Source organism: Gymnodraco acuticeps, unplaced genomic scaffold (assembly GCF_902827175.1).
Source record: "Gymnodraco acuticeps unplaced genomic scaffold, fGymAcu1.1, whole genome shotgun sequence".
Classification (NCBI taxonomy): domain Eukaryota; kingdom Metazoa; phylum Chordata; class Actinopteri; order Perciformes; family Bathydraconidae; genus Gymnodraco; species Gymnodraco acuticeps.
The window spans coordinates 1,855,371-1,882,403 of record NW_022991003.1 but is presented as its reverse complement, the minus strand read 5'-3'; the positions used below and the strand labels follow the sequence as shown (position 1 = coordinate 1,882,403).

Here is a 27,033-nt window from a genome sequence, read left to right as displayed (position 1 = left end):
TGCCCCACAATGCATTGCAGCCGCAGCATTGGCCGTCACTCAACAGTCGGCCGTTCACGGAAACAACCGATTATGACCGAGAAATGATATCATGAAAGTTACGGTGCTTATTAAGCATTTTAAAACGTATGTGGTAAGTTGCCAAAGTGCTTTTTTCTGAACGTTCATCAGTATTATAATCAAAAAGAGAAATATGAACGTTAGTTTTTACTGAAATGATCAAATAAAGTCAACATTTCACAGTCTTTACTGAGCTGTGTGGGGTTTGTTCAACTTTTAAAAGATGTTTGAATGGTGATATACACAGTGATAGATGTTAAGGACTAACGTTTATAATAAATACATTTGTATTGATTTTAAGATCTTTTCATAGTTCATACAATCATACGTATTGGGATCATTTGTATTAATGTGGACCGGAGGGAGAGGGAGACGAGCATAAGTTTCACTTTCCTTTTTTATTTCAATTCCAACTTTGGTCATGAAGAATATGTTTCTCTGTTGTCCACGTTCATAAAGCATAAAGCAACAGCATCAGAGCACGGTGCAGAGTATCTAGATGAGTTTACAGTAGTCCCTCGTTCTTATTAAACATCCATGTTGTAGTCCGCTATAGAAAACTGTAGTTTCCATAGTTACCCTACAGCAGCAGACGCACATTCATGACGTCCGCTGGCGCATCATAAACACGTCGGATAGTGAAAGTGCATTCGGATTCTCTAAAGTATCGCGGTCTCTTCTCCTAAATCCTTTTGAATTCTCCTATCCACTATCCCTTAACCCCGTGACGTTTCACTCAGAGGTCAAGGAATAGGAGATAGGGTTAGAATTTAGGAGCTGATTTTTGGATTATCGGAACGCAACCCCGGTGTCAACAAACCACCGCAGCCCGGACTTCAACCGGAGCAGCGAAGGAGTGAAGAGGTATCTAGAGATCTGAGTCCAGCGGGCTGCTTGTGTTTCTGTTCATCAGGACATCATATGACCAGCAGATCCTGTGTGAACGCTCTATGTTAGTCAGTGGACGTCCGACAACATGCGCACTAACTTATATTGCAGCTATAGGCTATACTTTGGTTTAAATTGCGTGAATAAACTAGCTAGAGAGCTAAAGTTAATTACATTCATCCAATGTCAGAAGGATTACCTTTTAACAAACGTTGTAATGCTTTTCTTTCATTTCAATTTGAGTAAAACATTGAAGATATTAACATTGTATTGTTTTCTTTTTACACTGACTCAGATATAATGAAAAGACTACGTCAGTCAAAGCTCAGCTTTGGTAAGGAAGAGACAGGACAGGCAGAGAGAAAGAGAGTGAGAGAAAGTGATGGAAATCAGGGAGGAACTGCAGGTACAGTCACACAAAAGAATGTAGGCTTAATAACCCCATCTATCTATCTATCCATCTATCCATCCATCCATCCATCCATCCATCCATCCATCCATCCATCTATATAACAATAGTCTTCATTTACAATAGGCATAATTGTAAAACAACATACATCTATTGCAGTTATGATGTCATAACATACAATTTTATAAAACACGATGTGCTTACATCTTTGTTCTCTTTTGAGAATCAAACAAAACAGATTTAAATAAAACTAAAAGTGCAAACAAACAAGTTAAATGAACTAAATGGCTGAAATGCTTTGAATTCACTGGCAGGAGCGACAAGTGAGGAGGAGCAAAAAGTGAACAACGAGGGAGATTGAAGAAAGAGAAAGAGTAGAGGACAGAGAGAGTAATGAACAGGAAGAAGACAGAGAGACTAAAGACGATGGAAGAGAGGCTGCAGGTTATGGAAAGGAGAGAGACATGGAAAATGAATGTTGACAATGTTTTGTGATCATTTTAGCCTCCTCTGCATGTCCAGATCATTAATAGTAACAATCAACTGATTCTTATGCATTACACTTTCAAAAATAATTGATGCTGACATTGTCAGCCCACTGACATAGTTTGAAATCAATATATTATCCAATGTGTGACCCCCCACAGGACTTAAAAAGCACCTAACTAACGTTTTTCGGGCTGCTAAGTTGGGATGGCGGAGAAATGCTCTCCGCAGACCCATTCTCACAGCGTTATAAACCTTTTTCTTACTCAATGTCAAGCCACTATTGTTTTTACTTCGGCTGTGAGTGTTTGTGTGTGCTCAGGATGAGTTTCACTTGTTCTCGCTGTATCGCCGACCCGGAAGCCTGTCCGCTCCTCACAGCAGATCACAGCAACGAGCTTCGCAACTTCCCGACCAATCAGAGCACACTGGGCTCACAGGGGGGGGGGGGGGCAGGAGCTCCAACAAGCCGTGTAGGACAGAGAGTGAATACCGGTGAATACACATAGAGATGCTGTATGAGAAACCAATGTGAGTTTGTAAAATTGCGCAGCATAAATCTATTTTAGTAAACCTCAACAATGGAATTATGAACAGTAGAAATGGCCATGACATGCATGGGCCCTTTAACAAACTTAAATAAAACAGATTTTCAATGCAATATATACTGATAAGTGACATATTACCTTTGTACAGCGCCAATCATGCAGTCATGTAATGTAAAATGTATTAATAACACAGAATTGAGCACCAAATAGTAATAAACACAAAGGAACTCACTGGATAAACGTGTAGTGATCTGCAGGAGGTGCAACTTCCAAATAAATGTGATCAAGATCATGGTTCGAGGGCTTGTATAAGAAATTCAGTCCAGCGTAAACAACAGACGTTGTTTATGTTGGTGATGTCATTTGGTATAAGCGGCTAAGAAAGGAAAAAACTCAGTCCAAAAGCTTCAACTGCAATTCTGTGACAGCTTAGTGTGAATGTATTTTCTGTAGTTTCATTAAATCACCCACATATTGTGTTCATATGACCTTACAAATATGTTTATCTACTTGACAGTGCTTTGACTGCTTGAAAAAAACAAACAGAAGAATGAATTCTCCTCTCTTTGGGTAAGGAAATATTAATGATGCTTTATTTATGAGGCTCGGTCAGAAAGACAATACAAACCTGTTCACCTTAAAGGTGGGGTAGGTAAGTTTGGGAAACCGGCTCGAGATACACTTTTTGTTATATTCCATGGAATGCTCTTAACATCCCGATAGCAATGAATATCTTAAGTGCTTTGACAAAAAATCCATAAAAAATGTCATCTGTGGAAGCCGTGGCGCTGTAAAAAGCACGACCAATCATCTGAGCCGGCCCGGCTAAAGTAACTGGATGGCCTACCTGCCTGTCTGCCTTCCATCTGTGCACAAACTTATCTCGTGCCCTCATTGGTCATGTGCTCGTTTGTGTGTGTTGGAGGAGGGGCTCTGTAAGGAAGTAGCAGATTTCTTCCGGCCGTGTTTTTTCAAATTCTCGCACACTCAAGCTGGTTTGTCCAAAATTACCTACCCCACCTTTAAGTATTGAGGCATACACATGTAGCATGAATTGCTTGTAGCTACTTTTAAAATGAATACAGCTCAAAATGAGGTATGATAAACACATTAATTTGTATAAAATGTAAAGTATTTAGGGGACTACACTTCAATTATCAGGAATCAATACCTAAATATGTAAAAGGTGGTTGTGTCATAAAGACTTTGAAAAAAAAGGGAACACCAATGCTGATGCTGGGAGCTAATTTGTTACTCACTGTGTGGTCGTGGAAACTGGTCAGCACATTTCACTGCGTCTGAAACATAAATCTTCTCAAATCTCTTTTATGACGTGATCAACGTGATGTTGTGTGTGAAAACACTGGTTTATTTTTGTCCTTAAACAGACCCCACCAATCAGAAGCGGTATTCGGCCTCACACGGGGCACCAGTATCATGATTTGCTTGTAGCAGATGTAATAACTAAAATCAAAATATGTATTTATAATTGACAACTCAAAACTAATCAAGTAATCAACTTTTAGAAACACTTTGTTTAATATTGAGTAACAGAATACTTCTTTGAGCCCCATCCAGCTAAAGAATACATTTATAGCCATCATTGTTATCGTCTCGTAATTGTAAGACTATTGAATTTTGGCTTTGTATAAATGTAGCTGATATTTCACACATAAATCCTTATGAATAACATTTTATTAAATGTATGACGACAAAACCATAACTCTTAAAAAGAGAAATTATGAATAAATGAAATGATATGAAATATAATGCATTTTTTTACAAGTGAATGAATGGAAGTGATTGAAGTGATTGAAGTGATTGTAGTGATGGGAGGCCTCCCTTGTCAGTGCATATACAGCGAAGAACATGATAAGGACAATGATCGAAGCCAGGACTGTGGCCAAGATGTTGAGGCAGCGGGCGGTGGAGCCGTAGCACCGGCCTCCTTCCATATCTCCAACCACCTTCCGGTCTCTGGCCTGAAAGGACTAAAAGCACATTGATTTGAAATTGGATTCTGCGTTCACACCGGAGACGATGCGATGTTTGGGGGCGGCGCGGTAACATGGAACATCAATGCAGAGACGCGGACAGACGCGAATTAGCTCCGACGGCGAGCGTGAAGCGGTGGACGCAAATTCCGTGGCGCGATTGAGGCGATTGAAGGGGGCCGCGACACACGCTCAAGTTCAATTTGTTCAACTCGAGCGTCATATTCGCGATCTCGCGGTAGCCAATCAGCGGTGAGCATCTCAGCCTGCCGTCACTGACGTTCAACCAGAAAACATCAGCCGTTAGCTGTTAGCAGTTAGCACACAGAGCTCACAGCTCCTCATATCTGTTCAGAAACTGGACAAAACTTAAACAAGTACAAACCACAGACTGTCTGTGTCATGGTGAATACAGTCGCTGGTTTATTTATGTCTGTAGGCCGTTTTTATGAGTGTGGACGGAGCATATACAACGTAAGCTTAGCCTGGTCGATCCGATCTTCATTCAGAAAACAAGCATTTTAAAAGGTTTTTCGCCTGCCGTCTTGTCTGCAGACTTGTCAAGCATTAATTCATGGTTTTTACTAACCGGTATCAGTATGTTGTTACTTCGGCATCATTTAGAAAGTGTTTTGAGTGGAAAAAGGAGCAGAGGGACCAGATGATGTGGTCCCTGGGGGGCTCAGGGGGGATGCAGATCTTCCAGGCTCTCCATGAAACCCTTCGTATCTCCCCTGCAATGGGACACTGTCAGATGGGTAACCTGCAGGATTCATGGCTGTCGGATCAAATACAGTTTGAGGTGCGGCCAGCAGGAAAGTTGTGCAATGACTCATCTGTCAGTGTGGCTTTCCTTTTGGAACTTTCTTGGGGTTGGCACATGTTAGAAATGTAAATCAATGTTTTATGACGTAATTTAGTTTAAACATACAGTAAGCTTAAAACTCTTTTATTCTGAAAACATTTCTGGTTAGCATTGTCTTGTGGCTAACGCTGTTGCTAACATTTATTTTGAAAAGCTTTACTGGAAGAAGTGACGTTAACTTCCGGTTTTACGGTAACAACGATTACAGCCGTTACAATGCATTAAATAAGAAAGTCATGAATGATTTCATGAGGAGAAAAGGCGTGTGGAAGTATGCAATGAATACACAATGTCTAAATCCTCAGTTATGCGTGATATCGGACATTGGAGAAAGGAGGGCTGAACCTCACGTCACAGCCCCCAGGGAGGAGGAGCGAAGGGGAGATACAAGCGGGAAGAACCAACGTGTCTGAGTCTCTTTTCCACGGTACCAGCTGCGAGACAACATCTGCTCTGTCTCCTCAATACCCTCTGATTGTTTCATTACCACTCTACTTAATTAAAGTAACCAATTTGAACCTTTTCAGAGACTCCATTAGTCTCTTTATTTTAAGCTTCTCTCCTGGGTAGCGAGATAACCTACTGTCACCCAGTTTAAACTGTCCTGACTGAGCACAGGCACCTGCAACCTGTGCTATCAGTGTTTTGACTCCCTGTTATGGTGCTATCTTGTTATGCACAATGTTGATTATTCTCTCAGAACTAGCTAAATACATGGGTCTGGGGTAGAGTTCTTCAGAATTGGTTTGGCATCTCATCCGTGTGGTCAACTCGTGGCCCGTGAAATGTTTTCTCCAGCCGAAGCTCCAAATAAACCGTCAGTGTTTGCCATCAAAGCTCCAGCTCTCCTCGTGTCTCTCTGAGTCCTGTTTCCAATTGCTTCAGAAGTTTCCCCCACAATACTTAAAGCAAACCTATTATGCAAAATCCACTTTTTCATGTATTTTAAACATACACATGTGTCCCCGCTGTGTAAAGAGATTCACTCGCTTTTTGTCCTGATCCATTTATATAAAAACCTGTCTGAAAATGAGCTGATCAGATTTTGGCGACTTCATGATGTCATAACGTTTTTTTTTTAATTGTGTAACCATTAGCCAATAACCAACCAAGGTAACACCGAGATCATAGTTAAGTAACCGATGTTTTGAGATGGTAAATAAAGTCATGTCATAGTATCCTGAATGTAGTTTTTGCTATGTTGCATTTTGTTGCAACATATTGCATCTCTGTATTTTCTGTCATAAACTTTGACCTATAATATATTGATGAAAAACAGTATAATAGGGGACCTTTAAATACAACTAGCAATTTAAATTATAGATTGGAAATAAGATGCTATTAGTTTGGTAAAGATGTAACGATAAGTAATACCATGTAAAATTATGAAAGTAATATGCAGTGAAAAAGCATGGTATTAACCATGGGTACAGTATAATATATATTTATGAAAAATTGTAGATGAAAACAGATTTGCTGACTTTTGATCAAATGCCCCTGGTGGAGATTTAAGCCTTCACATCTTGGAGGATGCTAGCCATGATAGGGCTCAGGATACTGCTTTGTGTTTATCCACTTGAGCATGACATTTGAGGATTCTTTCTGCACCACCATTTTTACCGCAGTATTTGATATATTTGTCCTTCTTTTTCAGTACTACCACCGTAGTCGCGGTCATATACATGAGTTTTTTTCGACTTCATGATGTCATAACGTTTTTTTTTTAATTGTGTAACCATTAGCCAATAACCAACCAAGGTAACACCGAGATCATAGTTAAGTAACCGATGTTTTGAGATGGTAAATAAAGTCATGTCATAGTATCCTGAATGTAGTTTTTGCTATGTTGCATTTTGTTGCAACATATTGCATCTCTGTATTTTCTGTCATAAACTTTGACCTATAATATATTGATGAAAAACAGTATAATAGGGGACCTTTAAATACAACTAGCAATTTAAATTATAGATTGGAAATAAGATGCTATTAGTTTGGTAAAGATGTAACGATAAGTAATACCATGTAAAATTATGAAAGTAATATGCAGTGAAAAAGCATGGTATTAACCATGGGTACAGTATAATATATATTTATGAAAAATTGTAGATGAAAACAGATTTGCTGACTTTTGATCAAATGCCCCTGGTGGAGATTTAAGCCTTCACATCTTGGAGGATGCTAGCCATGATAGGGCTCAGGATACTGCTTTGTGTTTATCCACTTGAGCATGACATTTGAGGATTCTTTCTGCACCACCATTTTTACCGCAGTATTTGATATATTTGTCCTTCTTTTTCAGTACTACCACCGTAGTCGCGGTCATATACATGAGTTTTAACCCCACTGCTGTCAATTTATTTCATGATAGTATGAATATCAAAATCATCATTGTATTCTAAAGTAATTCAAGCTTTCTTTTACATGTTGCATGGTAACAGTCAGCATACCTGACAGCAATACATTACAACAAAAATGAGCACTGAAGGATATTAAATATATCAGAGTTTAAAAAGGAGGACATTTGTGAAGTGTTACAATATCATTAGAGCTCACTTACCCTTAATGAAATGTACTAAATATCTTTAAATTGTTGAGTCTGATGGTCAATGTGTTAGAGTTGGCAGCCCTGCAAAAACATATTTTCCATACAAAGTTATCCTGAGCACTTCATGCAGTGTTAATACAATGCATGGAGTGCTGAGCATTACATGCAGTACCATCTTGCATTAAATACTGTTACCTATATCTTGTGCAGTGGTCTTTGGTGTGCCAGTACTCTTTTTCTTGTATACACACATCAATTTGATCATTTCATATTTATACAGATGACGGAAACTCTATTGTGTTTTGGCGCTGTCCATAACTCTGGGTCAAGTCTTGTTAGTTTTTTTTCAATAAACCTGGAAAAGTCTGATTTAAAATAAGAGTTTTTTAGCTGAGAAAGCAGGACAGTTACAGTAGAAACAGTTACAGACAATAACATTTCAATAGTACACCAAAAATAGTAGAATAAGGAAATAGTAGCATGTTCCCTTTTTTTCTTTGGGTGGGGTTCTTTATTTTGAAAAAAAACATATTTTACAGTTTAGCACAAAATGAAACTGTTGCAACGTCTTGCAAGAATGTCAAACTTTACTACAAATTGTCATTATGGAAACATGCAGGAGTTCCATTTAAGACTTTTGTAAAATAAGTTAAAAGTTAAAAGCAGGAGCCATAACCGCAAAGCAGATAAAGAGAAGTATCACCAAGCCACTGCTGCAGAAAACTCTCACCCAATTTAACCTCTATAATTGTTATCGTAGACAGTGTATCTTTGGGCGACCTGCTTTGCCATTACAAGTACAGTGATGACTGTAATAAGGAAAATAAGGATCATGATGGAAACCAGGACTGTGGCGCAGATGTTGAGGCAGCGGGCGGTGGAGCCGTAGTGTCGGGCTCCTTCCATATCTCCAACCACCTTCCGGTCTCTGGCCTGAAAGGACCAAAAGCACATTGATTTCAATTTCGATTCTTAGCTTTACTTAAACCCCTAAGAGCCTTAAATGTTGAACATTGGCTAGATCAAATGCTTTAGATTCAGGTTTTGCTATATGTTCATGATTCCAACGGGATAATTTCATCCACATAGTTCTCTTTGCATAATTTATCTTTAATTCTTTGTCTGTCAAAAATGTCACTTACTGTATAGATAATTTGAAACACATTTAAATTGTCTGTGTTTTTATTTAAGTTATTTATGTATTTTTAATTGTAAGTTTTGAGCACATACTGTATCTAGAATCTTTGAGATTAAGATTCCTTTTCCCCCAGCTGCCCGTCCTCTGAATGATTCTTATCATGGACTAAGTGAGGGATGTTACTTTTCTGTCTGTAAAAACTTGAAACCTTTGTAATCTCTCCTTTGTAAAAAATGGGGTGAAGCCTGCGAGCTAGTTCAGGCAGTCAACTCGAGCACCAATCATACCAACAAGTCCTCCAACTCATACGACCAAATGGGCCGATTGTTCAGGCCCTTATTACGACCAAATGTGTCGTTTGTTCAAGCGATTAATACGACCTATAATTACGTTTTAAACTGTTCGCCCTCTAGTGCTCCCGTTGAATGCTAACGTTACAGATGGTCGTTTATTCACAAATAACCCTCTCTGTAAAATTCTAAATTGTAGGATAGTATGGCCATTAAAATGCTTTTTGATTAGATTTCTAGCGAGAAGTGTATATTGTACTTTTAGAATCCACGTCCAGTCAATATGTAGGATCTATAGTTTGATAGATATTACGAAGATGATTTGAGGTATGCGGCAGCCTCCATGTAAAGTTACGGGTTGAAAATAGTATTTCCGGTCTCGACGTTTTCATAATAAAACCAATGATCAAATGATTTAACAGCGATATCTGCAGTACTCATCAACTAAAAAACATCAGTTTATCCTTGTTAATTATACAACATTTATTCGTTTAAATTGTGTTCAATGCTTTTGTGTTTTTCCCATAGGTTTTTCTCTTTCGATTCTGAGAGAAACCTTTATTTTTTCAGAGGTTTTGATAGGCTAAAACATCGATTGTTTTAGCCGCCGCCATGGAGCATCGGCCCTTGCCGGGATATGGTGTTTATGCGATATGAAATCGGAAAAACATTTTAAAAAAATAAAATAATACGCCTCTCTGAAGAACCAGCACCTTACCGTGGTAGAGAGGTGTGTGTGCCCTGATGAACCTGGGGGCTGTGTTGTCTGGAACCTTGTGTTCCTGGTAGGGTTTCCCATGGCAAATTGGTCTCAGGCAAGGGGCCAGACTAAGATTGGTTCAAAAGACCTCATGAAAGACGACACAAGAAGTGAGGATACCCGGCCCGGAGGAAGCCCGGGGTCCCCTTCTGGAGCCAGGCCCAGAAGGAGGACTCGTCGGCGAGCGTCTGGTGGCCGGGCTTGCCACGGAGCCCGGCCGGGCCCAGCCCGAAAAGGCAACGTGGGCAACACCTCCGCTTCTCCGTCCCGCGGGCCCACCACCTACGGGAAACATCGATGGGGTCGGGTGCGCTGCCAGAAGGGTGGCAGTGAAAGCGGGGTCTCGACGGACCAGACCCGGGCGACAGAAGCTGGCTTTGGGGACGTGTAACGTCACCTCTCTGGGGGGGAAGGAGCCGGAGCTTGTGCGGGAGGTGGAGCGTTACCAGTTGGATCTGGTTGGGCTCACCTCTACGCACAGCGTCGGCTCTGGAACCTTACTTCTGGATAGGGGTTGGACTCTATTCTTCTCCGGAGTTGCTCAAGGTGTGAGGCGCCGGGCGGGTGTGGGGATACTCACAAGTCCCCGGTTAGGTGCTTCGTTGTTGGAGTTTACCCCAGTGGACGAGAGGGTCGCCTCCCTACGCCTGCGGGTTATGGGGGGGAAAACTCTGACTGTTGTGTGTGCTTATGCACCCAACAGCAGTTCAGAGTATACGGCCTTCTTGGAGACCCTGGAAAGAGTCCTGTATGGGGCTCCTGAAGGGGACTCTTTAATCTTGCTGGGAGACTTCAACGCACATGTGGGCAATGATGGAGACACTTGGAGGGGCGTGATTGGGAGGAACGGCCCCCTGATCTGAACCGGAGTGGTGGTTTGTTACTGGACTTCTGTGCTAGTCATGGATTGGCCATAACAAACACCATGTTCGAACATAAGGATGCTCATAAGTGTACGTCAGAGGTGCCCAGTACGTCGACCGCGGGCGACCGGTCGCCCGCGGGGGCAATGCTGGTAGATCGCGAGTCATTCATAAAAAAAAAAATCCAGTTCCGTTAAAATAGACAAAACAGGTTTTGATCCCTCCTCCCTTGGCCTCCCTACCACTTAATTCAGGAGTTTACTTGATTGACAGAAAAAGCGACCTATCGCTTTCCAGTCTGTTAACCCAGAATGCAAAGCGATACAAAATCAGTCAAGTCCCGGGAAAACTCAAATGAAGTTAAAGAGACTAACAAGAGACAAACAACCAAATGAGTGCGGGACCGAGCAAAAAGCTAAAGACATACCACTTCCACCCAGAATGGGAGGAAGAATATTTTTTTGTGATGTCACATTCAAAGGTTATTTGTCTTATTTGTAAAGCAAGCGTCGCTCTGCCAAAGAAAGGTAACGTGGAGAGGCATTATCGGAGTGTTCACAAGGCTGACAGCGACTTCCCTCCGAGTAGCGAGTTGAGAGAGGTCATGTATTATTGCTACACAAATATTATCTCAGTCTTAGTGTCGCCAACTCGTTTCTAACATGCAAAAAGACAAACAAATGCGTCTATGGTCGGTGTATTTTCGACCTTTCCAATCCAGACGAGATCTCCCTCCCCCGTCTGTGCGCGAGGGGGCGGGGCATTTTACACACACGCGGCTGCTACAAGCAGCAACACACGGCGGAGATGGCGGAGAGAAGCGCTCCAAGGTGTGGTTAAATGTTACCCGTCTTGAAGTGGACAATGCTCCTTGCCAAGAGAGTTCAGCATGTAAGGGCGGTAACACGAGTAATGTGTCTAAACATTTATCAAAAGTGCACCACATTCAGACGGAGGAATGCACCGGGCTCGACTGTCTTTCTAGCAGCTCTGTAGCCCCATCCACGAGGAACGTTTCCACGTCAGGTCTTATTATGTATGCTAGCAGCAACACACGCAGTTAACTCAATGATTCAAACATGGGTTAATGATTATAGGAAACTGAGTTACTCTTTATTTTGTTAAAGTTTCAGCTATTCTGTTCACAGTTCTGTCATCAGATTATTTAATACGATTTGTTAAAACATTGTTGTTTCTTTTGATGCGAAATATTATGCATTTAATTTAAATAAAAAGCAATGTTAGTTTTGTTCACAATTTGTTAAGTTAATAATATATGTATTTTTGAATCAAGTATTACTCTTTATTGTCTTCATTGTTAGTTTCCACATGCCTAAAACAACCTCAAGCTAAATCTAAAAGTTGATGGCTAAACAAGAGGGTTTGAGAAATTGTGCAAGGCATACAGTAATAGTCTGAATAGTCGATTAGTCGTTTCATTAATCGATACATTAATCGATTATCAAATTAGTCGTTTGTTGCAGCCCTATTATCCCATGTATAAATAAAACGTGTTATTCAGCAACCCTTGCAATTTGGGATTTTATTTTTGGTTGGTAGACCTCGGTGAGCTGGTCATTTCAAAAGTAGCTCACCAGCCCAAAAAGTGTGGGCACCCCTGGTGTACGTGGTACCAGAGCACCCTAGGCAGAAGGTCCATGATCCATTTCGTTATCGTATCATCGGACCTGAGGCCGTATCTTTTGGACACTCGGGTAAAGAGAGGGGCGGAGTTGTCAACTGATCACCATCTGGTGGTGAGTTGGGTCGAGTGGCGGGGGAAGCCTCTGGATAGACCTGGTAAGCCTAAACGTGTAGTTCGGGGGAACTGGGAACGTCTGGAGGAGGCCCAAGTTCAGGAGGCCTTCAACTCACACCTCCGGCGGAGCTTTTCGGGCATTCCTGTGGAGGTTGGGGACATTGAACCAGAGTGGTCGGTGTTCAAAGCCTCTATTGCCGAAGCCGCGGCGGGGAGCTGTGGTCTCAAGGTCCTAGGTGCCTCAAGGGGCGGTAACCCTCGAACCTCCTGGTGGACACCGGTGGTCAGGGAAGCCGTCCGACTGAAGAAGGAGGCCTTTAGGGATTTGTTATCCCGGGGGACTCCCGAGGCAGTTGCAAGGTACCGACAGGCCCGAAGGGCAGCAACCTCATCCGTGGCCGAGGCAAAGCAGCGGGTGTGGGAGAAGTTCGGAGAAGACATGGAGAAGGACTTTCGGGCGGCACCAAAGTTGTTCTGGAAAACTGTCCGACACCTCAGGAGGGGGAAGCAGGGAACCATCCAAGCTGTGTACAGTAAGGATGGGACGTTGTTGACCTCAACTGATGGAGTGTTAGGGCGTTGGAAGGAACACTTTGAGGAACTCCTAAACCCGACAACTCCGCCCTCTATGTTAGAGGCAGAGCTGGAGTATGACGGGGGATCAACACCAATCTCCCGGGGGGAGGTCACCGAGGTCGTCAAACAACTCCACAGTGGCAAAGCCCCGGGGGTGGATGAGATCCGCCCGGAAATGCTGAAGGCTCTGGGTGTTGAGGGACTGTCATGGTTGACACGTCTCATCAACGTTGCGTGGAAGTCGGAAACAGTACCGAAGGAGTGGCAGACCGGGGTGGTGGTCCCCCTTTTTAAAAAGGGGGATCAGAGGGTGTGTGCCAATTACAGAGGCATCACACTACTCAGCCTCCCCGGGAAAGTTTACTCTAAGGTACTCGAAAGGAGTGTCAGGCCGATTGTCGAACCTCAGATTGAGGAGGAACAATGCGGATTCCGTCCTGGTCGTGGAACGACGGATCAGCTTTTTACTCTCGCATTACTCTCTACATGTGTTTTGTAGACTTGGAGAAGGCGTATGACCGAGTTCCCAGGGAGTTACTGTGGGAGGTGCTGCGGGAGTATGGGGTGAGGGGGTCTCTACTCAGGGCCATCCAATCTCTGTACTCCCAAAGCGAGAGCTGTGTCCGGGTCCTCGGCAGTAAGTCGGACCCATTTCCGGTGAGGGTTGGCCTCCGCCAGGGCTGCGCTTTGTCACCAATCCTGTTTGTAATATACATGGATCGGATTTCGAGGCGTAGTCATGGGGGAGGGGGTCTGCAGTTCGGTGGACTAAGGATTGCACCACTGCTTTTTGCAGATGATGTGGTTCTAATGGCTTCATCGGTCTGCGACCTTCAGCACTCACTGGATCGGTTCGCAACCGAGTGTGAAGCGGCTGGGATGAGGATCAGCACCTCCAAATCTGAGGCCATGGTTCTCAGCAGGAAACTGATGGACTGTCCACTCCACTAGGAGTTCAAGTATCCCGGGGTCTTGTTCTCGAGTGAGGGAAAAATGGAGCGTGAGATGGGCCGGAGAATCGGAGCAGCGGGAGCGGTACTGCAGTCGCTTTACCGCACCGTTGTGACGAAAAGGGAGCTGAGCCAGAAGGCAAAGCTCTCTGTCTTCCGGGCCATTTTCGTTCCTACCCTCACCTATGGTCATGAAGGATGGGTCATGACCGAAAGAACGAGATCGCGGATACAAGCGGCCGAGATGGGTTTTCTCCGCAGGGTGGTTGGTGTCTCCCTTAGGGATAAGGTGAGAAGTTCGGTCATCAGGGAGGGACTCGGAGTTGAGCCGCTCCTCCTTCGCGTTTAAAGGAGCCAGTTGAGGTGGTTCGGGCACCTAGTTAGGATGCCACCTGGGCGCCTCCCTAGGGAGGTGTTCCAGGCACGTCCAACTGGGAAGAGATCAAGGGGTAGACCTAGGACCAGGTGGAGGGATTATATCTCTTCGCTGGCCTGGGAGCGCCTTGGGATCCCCCAGTCAGAGCTGGTTGATGTCGCCAGGGAAAATAAAGTTTGGGGCTCTCTGCTGGAACTGCTACCCCCGCGACCCGACCACGGATAAGCGGGAGAAGATGGATGGATGGATGGAAAATAATACTTTATTTCGAGTGTTCTTGCTTTTCTCTTTGGAAGTCATCACAATACCTTTTGACAAACTGTAAGAAATGCCGCCAAAACTGAATACGTGACGTGGATCATAAATATATTAGCAATTAAACAACATCTTCCATTTATTTTCACACAATACGTCTCCTTGCAGTATCAACACTAACTCGGCTGACTTTTATATTTGATCCAATTGGTAGATAGGTTATATTTACACCATAACGTTGCACAGTTAATAGAAAGGGATTTTTTCTAGTTTTTAAAGATATTATTTACTGAACTACCTTTCCAACTCCTCATGCAGTTGACTGTTACAGGTTCATGGTACAATGCATAAGCTTCAAATCGAATCATATAATGCTTGATATTATTATGTTTTATTAACTACACCACTGGTTTTTTAACCCGCACCGCCTAGTGGTTAAAGCACGTTATTGAATTTTGTTGTTGAATACGTTTTATTTGATGAAAACATTTAAATATTAAGAGTAGCCTACATACAAAATTGGGGGAAAGTAGAAGGCATGATAGAAATATAGAATAGAAAATATCAAGAAGATACCCGGGTGCTGGACCCATCCAATTCCAGTTTTGGAAAGTCTGCCGCGGTTCCATTCAATTTCATAGAGCTGTTACGCTCAGCGTAACCTTGTCGCACTGCCACTCCAACATCCAATCACAGGGCTTGATGAATAATCACGGGGTTTGTAAAGCAAGGCGGATGTTGTAGTCCCAAACGATAGCTGGGGATTCTGGGTAGTGTAGTGACTTCGGAAACTGTAGTGTCTAAACTCCTAGAAAACTATTTGTTTCTCTGAATCGAAGGTTAAAAACACAAAAGAAAATCAAAAGCATTTTAATGGCCAAACTATTCCACATTTTAGGATTTTCCAGAGAGGGTTATTTGTGAATAAACGTCCCTCCGGAGCGTTTGCAATGAACGGGCTGGGAGCATGTTGTTTCTTACACGACCACTAGAGGTGCTCTAGTGCTCGTGTAAGAAACAACATACACTTTAAAACGTGTCTCTGGGTCGTAATAAGGGCATGAACAATCGGCCTATATGGTAGTTTTTTGTAGGCTGAATCATACATTAACACGTGACGCACCTCGTCCTTCTTACAACCAACCAAACACATTCTCCTAAACATGCCGCACTATTTAAGTTGCCAGGTCTTCCTGCCTCTGCCTCGCTAATGCTGCTGCTGCCACTGCTGTGTTCACTTGCTATTGCTACGTTCATGTACCTGCTGCTGTGTTTCATGTTGCTGCTTCTCGCCTGCCCCACCACCACCCCAGCTTCCACCTGTATGCTCGGGGGATAGTTACCTAATCATCACTCAATGTTCTTTGGAAATCTGTGGAGTGATGAGGCCCGAGCCTAGATGCCAAAATCCAACTATATGCTGCTTCTAATAAACATATTAAGAAACACGTGAGTTGTCTGACTGAACTGTCAGTTGCGATGGCAAGATAATGTTAGGTCGCATTCCAACCCTGTCTCCTAAAAATTACGTTCCCACAGAACTAAACTACATTCTCAATTACGTTTAGCTAGAAACGTATTTTCTCCCACGTTACGTTTGTTATGAACGTATCTCAAATACGTTTATTTTCTGCATATCTTCTAGAAACGTATTTTCTCCCACGTTACGTTTGTTATGAACGTATCTTAAGTAAGGGATAATGTGCAGCAACGCGGTCATTATGGGGAATTCTATAACACATAGGTGTGAGCAAGCTCTCTGATTGGTCAATAGGCGTGTTTGATTCCACGATCAAAGAACGGTCAAATAGAACGTGCCTTTTCACAACAAGTCAGTATCCCTCCGCGTCTGAGAAAAACGGTATACCCTTGGCTCGAACTGGAACAAGAAAGCAGCGGAGAAGTAACGGGGCAGAAACCCTCCTTTTTACGTTACGAAACAAACTTCCAAACATAATATGGAAACATTTAAGATTAACTTCAACCTCCGGGGGGGTCTTACTGTGGAGGACTGGATTGAGGAGTGCCTAGAAAAAAAAGCACCTAAACGACAACATGCAGAGCAACATGTATATCTGTAGACTTGGTATGTCTTAAATGTCCGGTTAGGATGTATTAGAACGAAATCTAAAATGAAAATGGTAAATAAGCAATCTGTATGTAAAAAAAAAACACCTGTATGTAAATTGTAAATAAGCCATCTGTATGTCAAATATGTCTTATATGTCTTAAATGACATGATGAATTGGAAATGGGGGACCCTGATGTAAACAAGACGAAAGTCTTTCTCTGGTCTGCATCCCCTTAACAATTGTATGTTTTGAGCTGTACCCAATATACAAGCTGTTAATACACTTTTCAATCAATCAATCAATCAGAGCTAAGTGAAGAGCAGGTAGACCAATTCGAAAAGTACCACAATTCAAAAGCTAACTGCAAACTGGAACAAGAAAGCAGCGGAGAAGTAGTGGTTTCCATAGCGACACACAGCCGTTACATTGTTACATTGTCTCTCGTTGGAAAATCGTTAGCTACAAAATGTCAGATTTTATAGTTATCATCTGGACAACAGAAAAATGTGGAGCAACGCGCTTTTTGCCGGTCCGGGACACGCCAAACGGCCACTGGAGGAAAGCTCTTCCGTGAACACCACAGCACCAACTGCAAAAAAGTCTGGCATCGAGTTCATGAGTTGTTTCAAAAATTGCACGTTTAATGGCAGCATGAACATCCACCTTCATTCTGAAGCCAAAATGTTAAATATGTAAATAAATAAATAGCCTAATTCAAGAATTGTTGTCAATAAATTGTTTTCAATAAATTGGTTAATAATATATTATTTACTATAATTATATCAATAACTGTAAGCGGGGAAGCAGGAGTGTTCGATTGATCGGCTCTCGTTACCAAGGGAACTACTTTATAGGAACTACTTTCTGACGGAGATTAACTCAAGCAGAAAGTGAAGGTTTGGGAGCAAATTAGCACATTATGAAATTATTTTACGATATTGTTGATTACAATGATAGTTTGTGTTATAGAATCGCAATCATACACTTGAGGCCGTTCTTTAACGTCATTATTGGTACTCCAGTACAGGCGTACCAATAATGACGTTAAAGAACGGCCTCTCGTGTATGATTGCTTAAAAGAACACCGACAGGCTGATCAGGAGCCCGACGCGAAGCGGAGGGATCTAGATCGGCATGAAGGTGTTATTTTCCCCATAATGACCAAGTTGCTGCACATTATCCCGCTTATTACATGGCCACATTCTCAACAAAGTAACATTATGAATCCCAATATTAATTGAAATGCTTTTATGGATTTAGGCAGGAAGTGCTTCGATAGCGTTTTTGAGGAGCTTTTTGATTACAGATTTGAAAACATCGCTGCTTGCTTTAAAAGTAGCACAATTCATTAAGTCAAACCTTGGAAAATATCTAGATATCCCTGCCCTAATGCCAAAGGAACTGCACACTGAATATGTGTCGCCGTTTGATGTCTATGTCTGGACCGCTGCGTAAAAAGGAGGGTTTCTGCCCCGTTACTTCTGCATAGCCGCGGGAAGTAGGGGTGCTGGGGGTGCTGCAGCACCCCCTGTTGGCGAGTGGTGTACATTTGAAAAACTGAGTGACCACCTAAATAAAAATGATTAAACTACATAAAATAGTTATGATTTTACTTAAAATAAAATTAGCTGTATACAGTAGCATATAATAGTCATAGTATATATTTGTATATATCAGGTGGCTTGAATTGATTTTCCAAATAAGTAAAATCCGAGTCATCCAGGTCGTAGGTCTTGGGAGAGTGACGTAATTGACGCGACACACACACTGCAGAGTAACAACTTTCTAGAATGGCGCAAAAAGGATTTTGGATTTTTTTTCTCAACAAACAACCCAATAAAAAAAGTGACCACCAGCTACTCCTCAGCCCACCACCTCTACAACTAGAGTAATATATATATATAAATTATCCATTATATCTCATTACATTTGCGCATATTGTATCATCGGACCTGAGGCCGTATGTTTTGGACACTCGGGTAAAGAGAGGGGCGGAGTTGTCAACTGATCACCATCTGGTGGTGAGTTGGGTCGAGTGGCGGGGGAAGCCTCTGGATAGACCTGGTAAGCCCAAACGTGTAGTTCGGGTGAACTGGGAACGTCTGGAGGAGGCCCAAGTTCAGGAGGCCTTCAACTCACACCTCCGGCGGAGCTTTTCGGGCATTCCTGTGGAGGTTGGGGACATTGAACCAGAGTGGTCGGTGTTCAAAGCCTCTATTGCCGAAGCCGCGGCGGGGAGCTGTGGTCTCAAGGTCCTAGGTGCCTCAAGGGGCGGTAACCCTCGAACCTCCTGGTGGACACCGGTGGTCAGGGAAGCCGTCCGACTGAAGAAGGAGGCCTTCAGGGATTTGTTATCCCGGGGGACTCCCGAGGCAGTTGCAAGGTACCGACAGGCCCGAAGGGCAGCAGCCTCATCCGTGGCCGAGGCAAAGCAGCGGGTGTGGGAGAAGTTCGGAGAAGACATGGAGAAGGACTTTCGGGCGGCACCAAAGTTGTTCTGGAAAACTGTCCGACACCTCAGGAGGGGGAAGCAGGGAACCATCCAAGCTGTGTACAGTAAGGATGGGACGTTGTTGACCTCAACTGATGGAGTGTTAGGGCGTTGGAAGGAACACTTTGAGGAACTCCTGAACCCGACAACTCCGCCCTCTATGTTAGAGGCAGAGCTGGAGTATGACGGGGGATCAACACCAATCTCCCGGGGGGAGGTCACTGAGGTCGTCAAACAACTCCACAGTGGCAAAGCCCCGGGGGTGGATGAGATCCGCCCGGAAATGCTGAAGGCTCTGGGTGTTGAGGGACTGTCATGGTTGACACGTCTCATCAACGTTGCGTGGAAGTCGGAAACAGTACCGAAGGAGTGGCAGACCGGGGTGGTGGTTCCCCTATTTAAAAAGGGGGATCAGAGGGTGTGTGCCAATTACAGAGGCATCACACTACTCAGCCTCCCCGGGAAAGTTTACTCTAAGGTACTCGAAAGGAGGGTCAGGCAGGCATTGTCGAACCTCAGATTGAGGAGGAACAATGCGGATTCCGTCCTGGTCGTGGAACGACGGATCAGCTTTTTACTCTCGCAAGGATCCTGGAGGGGGCCTGGGAGTACGCTTATCCGGTCTACATGTGTTTTGTAGACTTGGAGAAGGCGTATGACCGAGTTCCCAGGGAGTTACTGTGGGAGGTGCTGCGGGAGTATGGGGTGAGGGGGTCTCTACTCAGGGCCATCCAATCTCTGTACTCCCAAAGCGAGAGCTGTGTCCGGGTCCTCGGCAGTAAGTCGGACCCATTTCCGGTGAGGGTTGGCCTCCGCCAGGGCTGCGCTTTGTCACCAATCCTGTTTGTAATATCATGGATCGGATTTCGAGGCGTAGTCATGGGGGAGGGGGTCTGCGGTTCGGTGGACTAAGGATTGCACCACTGCTTTTTGCAGATGATGTGGTTCTAATGGCTTCATCGGTCTGCGACCTTCAGCACTCACTGGATCGGTTCGCAACCGAGTGTGAAGCGGCTGGGATGAGGATCAGCACCTCCAAATCTGAGGCCATGGTTCTCAGCAGGAAACCGATGGACTGTCCACTCCAGGTAGGGAATGAGTCCTTACCCCAAGTGAAGGAGTTCAAGTATCTCGGGGTCTTGTTCTCGAGTGAGGGAACAATGGAGCGTGAGATGGGCCGGAGAATCGGAGCAGCGGGAGCGGTACTGCAGTCGCTTTACCGCACCGTTGTGACGAAAAGGGAGCTGAGCCAGAAGGCAAAGCTCTCGGTCTTCCGGGCCATTTTCGTTCCTACCCTCACCTATGGTCATGAAGGATGGGTCATGACCGAAAGAACGAGATCGCGGATACAAGCGGCCGAGATGGGTTTTCTCCGCAGGGTGGCTGGTGTCTCCCTTAGGGATAAGGTGAGAAGTTCGGTCATCAGGGAGGGACTCGGAGTTGAGCCGCTACACATTTCAGAACCGAAATCTGAACTTTGGATAAAGCGCAGGTTCAAAATTCTCGTTTCATTTTGTAGTCATATTAGCATCTACTGTAAGGCTTTCACCGAAGGGATTTTGGATATCTCTCTTTATCACTCCATAAATCAGAAAATATTGTCAACAGCCCTAAAATATCAATTTTCGCCATGTTTCTAGGTATACAATCTTATATAATTCAGGCTATGAACAAACCCTTCTGTAAAAGCCTTCATAATATTGATAGGAATATAACTGGAAGGTCTGGTGTATGTAATTGTATCTGAAGTGGAAATTTCGGACTCAGAGTAGGAGAAAAAACTCATTTTGAGAAAACAAACTTTAAAGATTGCAGTGAGGCGCTAGCTAAACCCTCCTGTTCTTTGGATGACAGCTTGCGCATCGACGCACTCCGTGAAGGTATTTCATGTTCGGGGTCATTTGTGTTTTGTATAATCTTGCTTCGTGCAAGTGACAATTGTTGTTGTCTTCTCTGTGAACGTTTTTTTCCGCCGTTCTTTTGCCATTTTGAGATTTACATTTCTAGCGGAAAGCTAATCAGGAAGTGTTTTAGCACACCACGTGATGCATCTGAACGAATCACGTTGTCAGAAATTGACACCAGCCAATGAGATTTCGTTTCTTGGTTTAAGACCCTTTTGTGCTTTCACGATTGGTTGTTGATACAAAGGAAATGACCATATTTGGATCCGATGAGATCATTGTGCAGGAGAGACGGAGCTTTTCCAACGATGACATTGTGCAAACAGCGATCGCGGTACTTTATGTTACGTTAGAAATGCTAACTTTTGGTGAATTTAGGAGAAATATACAGATGCAAATAGACAAACTATAGTAAAATGAACACTTAAATGTGTATTTTGTACGTTTTCCTTCCAAAAGCCTGAAAGAAAACATGTTATGGAATCAAAATAGCACAACATCTAAAAATTGACCAGTGCATGAAAAACGATGTTTTTGCCTGCCGTGTCTCGCCTTTAAACAAACAATTATGCGGCTCGTATCGCTGACAGCCGGGCCCGGCCCGGCACCGCCTTTTAAAAAAAATGTAAACGGCTCCATCCCCACTTTTGGCAGCACCCCCTGAGCAAAATGACTTCCCGCGGCTATGTACTTCTGCGCTGTTTTTCATGTCCCAGTTCGAAAAGCAAACTGCATGCAGTTTGCTTTTCGGCCCAACGGTATACAGTTAAATCGACCGGGACTTCTTTCTGAAGATGTGAGCGTCCTTAACAACGGTCAATAGTCCTTGACAAGCGGTCTGTCTGTTCGGTATTAACAACGTGTCACGTGTTCTGAATTGACCAATCAGAATCGAGTATTCAACTAAGCCATGTAATAATACGTTTATTTTCTACATATCTTTGCACATTTATTGTCTTGCTTATAATAATGATAATAGTCATTTATAAATATCATTTTTGGGCGGTGGTAGCGAAGTCGATAGGGACTTGGCTTGGCAACTGGAAAGGTCACCAGTTCAAGTCCCGGCAAGACCAAGTGCTACCGAGGTGTACCGAGGTGTCCCTGAGCAAGGCACCGTTCCCTACACTGCTCCCCGGGCGCCGTTCAAAATGGCAGCACACTGCTCCTAACACTAGGATGGGTCAAATGCAGAGAAACAATTTCCCCTACGGGGATTAATAAAGTATATCAATATCAATATCAATTTTAGAGCACACATTTGAAATCGAGAATCGGGCTCGATATATGGTTAAATTAAAATCAGTAGGCGAGGCTGTAATTTCGCCAGCTGTTACTCTCATGAGCGAGGCAGAAAATAATAGTTTTAACATGACAAAAAGATGCTGTGTCGTTTATTGCACCTCAAACATTAAAACAAATCCAGAGTTACGTGTTTCTGTACTTCCTCTAAGAAGAAAGGACAGTAACAGAAGAGCTCTGTGGCTTCAGGCTTGATCGCTGTTCAAATGACAGCGTTGGTTTCCCCAAAAGTGGGCGGGGCTGTAAAGTGACGAATATTTTACTATCATCTATTATTCAAAACCATTCTATTTATTCTAACGTAAATTAGTGTTTTATCTTTTTATTTATTTGTTTTTATTTTAAATCGTATAATGTCGGACTTTTTTCCCCGTCTGTGAGGAAAATAAATGGGGTTTAGAGCCTCAAAATACTGAAATCTGTATTTTTTTAAATCTTTTCCTTCTAATTTGTTATTCTTTTCTAAATAACACACTGTTATTTACTCAACAATAACACACAATTATCCTTGTTTTTATTTATTCGTTTAATTCTATGATCTTGGGCTTTTTAGCCGTAAATAAAGTCACCGGAAACAGACGGGACATTTCGAGCGATACACACCACAAACCCACCGAACTGATTACCCAAGATCCTCAGCTTGAAGCTCGTTGATTGGATGTTTTAGCCGCAATGCACGCTGGGATATGGTGTTAATAAGATATGATATCCGAAAACGAAAAATAAAATAATACCTAATTCAGAGTGAGTAACTAAACTAAATGTAGTGGAGTAAAAATACCAGGTTAACCTCTGAATTGTAGTGGAGTAGAATTACAAAGTAACAATGAGCTGTCGTGTGGGTATATTAATGCTGCCCATTATGGATACAAGCCATTTTCACCCATTTAGTAATTACATGTTTTAAATGTGTGCACACCAATGTGTTTCCTATCGCCTAAACCTACACCGTTTAATATTGTCAACTTCAAATTTTGGGAAAAACGTCTTTTAAAACTACAATTCCCAATATATACGTGCCATAGAGAACATGTTGCGAAACACAATAGCCAGCATGTGTATTTCTCGGGGGGAATAACAAATTAGAAGGAAAATATTTTAAAAAATACAGATTTCAGTATTTTGAGGCTCTAAATCCCATTTATTTTCCAAATAAATAAAAAGATAAAACACTGGCATGTAATTTACGTTAGAATAAATAGAATGGTTTTGAATAATAGATGATAGTAAAATCTACGTCACTTTACAGCCCCACCCACTTTTGGGGAAAACCAACGCTGTCATTTGAACAGCGATCAAGCCTGAAGCCACAGAGCTCTTCTGTTATTGTCCTTTCTTCTTAGAGGAAGTACAGAAATACGTAACTCTGGATTTGTTTTAATGTTTGAGGTGCAATAAACGACACAGCAGCTTTTTGGCATGTTAAAACTATTATTTTCTGCCTCTCTCATGAGTAGCAGCTGGCGAAATTACAGCCTCGCCTACTGATTTTAATTTAACCATATATCGAGCCCGATTGTCGATTTCAAAGGTGTGCTCTAAAATGATATTTATAAATGACTATTATCATTATTATAAGCAAGACAATTAATAGCAAAGATATGTAGAAAATAAACGTATTTAAGATACGTTCATAACAAATGTAACGTGGGAGTAAATACGTTTCTAGCTAAACGTAATTCAGAATGCAGTTTAGTTCTGTGGGAACGTAATTTTTAGGAGACAGGGTTGCGCATTCACACCTAATAGTCAGTTTTCAGGTGCGCACCAGCAGGGGGTAAGGGGGTGAAAAGTTAGGACGATTCTAAGGGCCCGTGACTGACAGGGGCCCGAAAAAATGTAGAACATTAAGAAAAAATGTTTAAGTAACCTTTCATCAATCATCAAGAATTAACATTAATATAACATTATATTGATAATGTACTCACTAAACTTACGATTCATTTAACTTATTTCTGTTCGAAAAGTTAATTATCCAAAGCCTCTGCACCCCCCCCTCTATTTACATGTAATGGTTTGGTCCTGTCTCCAAACGCTGTGCAGCACCGCATTTTCTAGCAGAGCATGTGAGCAGGGATGCGAGTACTTACGTGTGTACGATGTCTTAACGACTAACAAAGTCAGGCTTTCAAAAAAGAAAAGAAAGGAGAGAAAGACAAGAGAGAGGGGACTAAAGGGCGACAGTATGTCACCCAGTTTTGCTCTGATTTAGCACCACCATCAGGCCTTTTCATTTCCATTTCCGTTTTGTTGTCCATTTACACTTTAATACCCGCTTATTTTGTAGTTGGTATGTATATTTAATTTAAAAATCTTCTGCTTATGTTATTTTTTTTATAGCATTTTATAAATGATAATATTGGTGTTAATGTTCACTTTATTTTAATTTAAGTGGTCATGTATATTTAAGTTATATTTATTTTTGATTTATGAATGTTCCATTCAAAAATGTTATTAAAAAGGCATGTACACCATAAAAGATGACTATTGAGGTCTATTGTCAGGAATGTTAGTGTTATATCAAATAGTGAATTCTACTGCAGTAGAATGTTGCACGTCTGCACAGTGTTATATGTTCACCGCTCATTGTCAGTAAATATTGTGCAGTTAGTATTGGACTACAAGATAGATTGAAGCCTGTACAGGTAGAGTTATTTAAAGCATAAATGAGTCGGTTGGGTTCTGGAGGTGTGGTTACAGCATTGTGCTTGGTTGGCGTGGCCTGTGCCTGGTGGTGGGGCCCAATGTGATATATTTTCATGGGGTCCAAAATCCCTGGCGGCTCCCCTGCACACCAGACAACAGTTTGTTACATTGTTTCATTTTTCAGAAGGTTCGGTTTGCGGGCAAAACTCAAACGGACTATACACTTTAAACACAAGTCATGTGCTGTTCAACCATTGGTCAGACATTAAGGGGGTAAAAACGCAAATCCCGGCAATTTCTACCGGAGCCTCCACCATGGAGCATCGGCCCTTTCGGCAGGTTATTCTCATGCTGCTGTTAATCTGGAGATCAACAGACTCTAGCGGCCCGCGCATATGATTATATAATCAGACAACGTCCGTTAAAAACACATATAATGAGACGTTCTGCAGTAAGGAGGGGCGTTTCACCGACGACAGGTGTTCTTACTTTTAGTTGATGGAGCATTTTTACTTTACACAACACTTTTCAACACTTAATTCTGCTTCACTCATTAACTAAACAACCGCGGATGTCTTGAAAGACTCTTTCGCTAAAGATTTTGAAGACATCCGGATTAAACAAGGCTGGTGTGAATGCGACCTTAAACTATTTTTTTACTATTCTTTGCCATAACAGAATATTTCCCATGAATGAAACTCACCTTGATGGAGAAGATGAGAGCCGCCAGTCCCAGGCAGCAGGCGTTTGAGTATAAAAAGCAGCAGAGGGACCAGATGATGTGGTCCCTGGGTGGCTCAGGGGGGAAGCTCTCAGATGTGCACTGAACCACTGTAGATACTCCAGGCTGTCCATGAAACCCTTCGTGTCTCCCCTGCAATGGGACACTGTCAGATGGGTAGCCTTCAGAATTCATCTCTGTCAACTACAGTTTGAGATGTGGCCAGCAGGAAAGTTGTGCAACGACTCAACTGTCTCTGTCAGTGTGGCTTTCCGTTTGAAACTTTCTTGGGGTTGGCACATGTACACAGGATTTCTATTCCAGCATAATCCAATGAGATAAAAGCATACGTAACACACTGGGATTGGCTGTTGCTGCACAGGAAACCTGTTTGCTTTCTTCCCCATAACCAAGACAATAAATGTCATGTCCACCGTGTCATATGACATTTAAATGGAGAGTTCCTTATATAGCTTTAGCTTTGTTTTTATTTCATCAGTGACACAAACTATCTATCACACAATAAACTACTGCTTAACAAAACAAAATCTTATACCATGGTCTTTGGTACCAGGCATAAGCTCAAATCCAAACCTAATGTAGTAATAACATGTAAGGATGGCACTTCTCTGCATAAAGTTGATAGCTTGAAATATCTTGGTATATGGCTAGACTCTGAACTTTCATTTAAAACTACATATAAAGCATGCAATACAAAAAGTAAATTACTGAATCAGTGTTTTACACCGCTCTCGCAATTGTTTTACGCTCAGTGTCCGAAAGAGAATTGCTTCTCAACTTATTCTTCCGATTATGGACTATTGTGATGTTGTCTACCAAAATGCACATAAATCAGATCTTGCTCCACTCAACATAGCCTATAACAGACTATGCAGATTTGTTCTTGGTTGTCCTTTTCGTATACACAAAAAGTTTTTGCACAATGTATAACCAACTTAAATGGCCTTCTTTAAATGTAAGAAGACATGCATTGGCTTCAGCTGATATTTAAATGCATTTATCTTAACTATCCCCCTTATTTAAAGCAGTATTTTGTACCTTACTCACCAATTCATCAAGTTAGACATTCTGTTCAGATTGATTTATCTGTCCCCTCTGCAAAAAAATTGATTGG

At 42.5% G+C, this 27,033-nt stretch overlaps 1 protein-coding gene across 1 annotated transcript; it reads right to left on the bottom strand.

The window, feature by feature from the left end:
* Nucleotides 1-8,271: 8,271 nt before the first annotated feature.
* On the bottom strand, nt 8,272-26,194 carry ifitm5 (interferon induced transmembrane protein 5). The gene is made up of 2 exons (XM_034236069.1): nt 25,881-26,194; nt 8,272-8,728 (listed from the first exon to the last, which is right to left on the bottom strand). Exons 1-2 carry the CDS (start codon nt 26,091-26,093, stop codon nt 8,531-8,533), a joined length of 411 nt encoding a protein of 136 aa, XP_034091960.1. The 5' UTR covers nt 26,094-26,194; the 3' UTR covers nt 8,272-8,530.
* Between the last annotated feature and the right edge of the window lie 839 nt (nt 26,195-27,033).

Excerpts from the sequence above, each read along its gene's own strand:
- ifitm5 (XM_034236069.1), bottom strand. The coding sequence starts at position 26,093 with ATGAATTCTGAAGGCTACCCATCTGACAGTGTCCCATTGCAGGGGAGA. Across the intron at positions 8,729-25,880 it reads CTCTCATCTTCTCCATCAAG|GCCAGAGACCGGAAGGTGGT; the intron begins GTGAGTTTCATT and ends TGGTCCTTTCAG.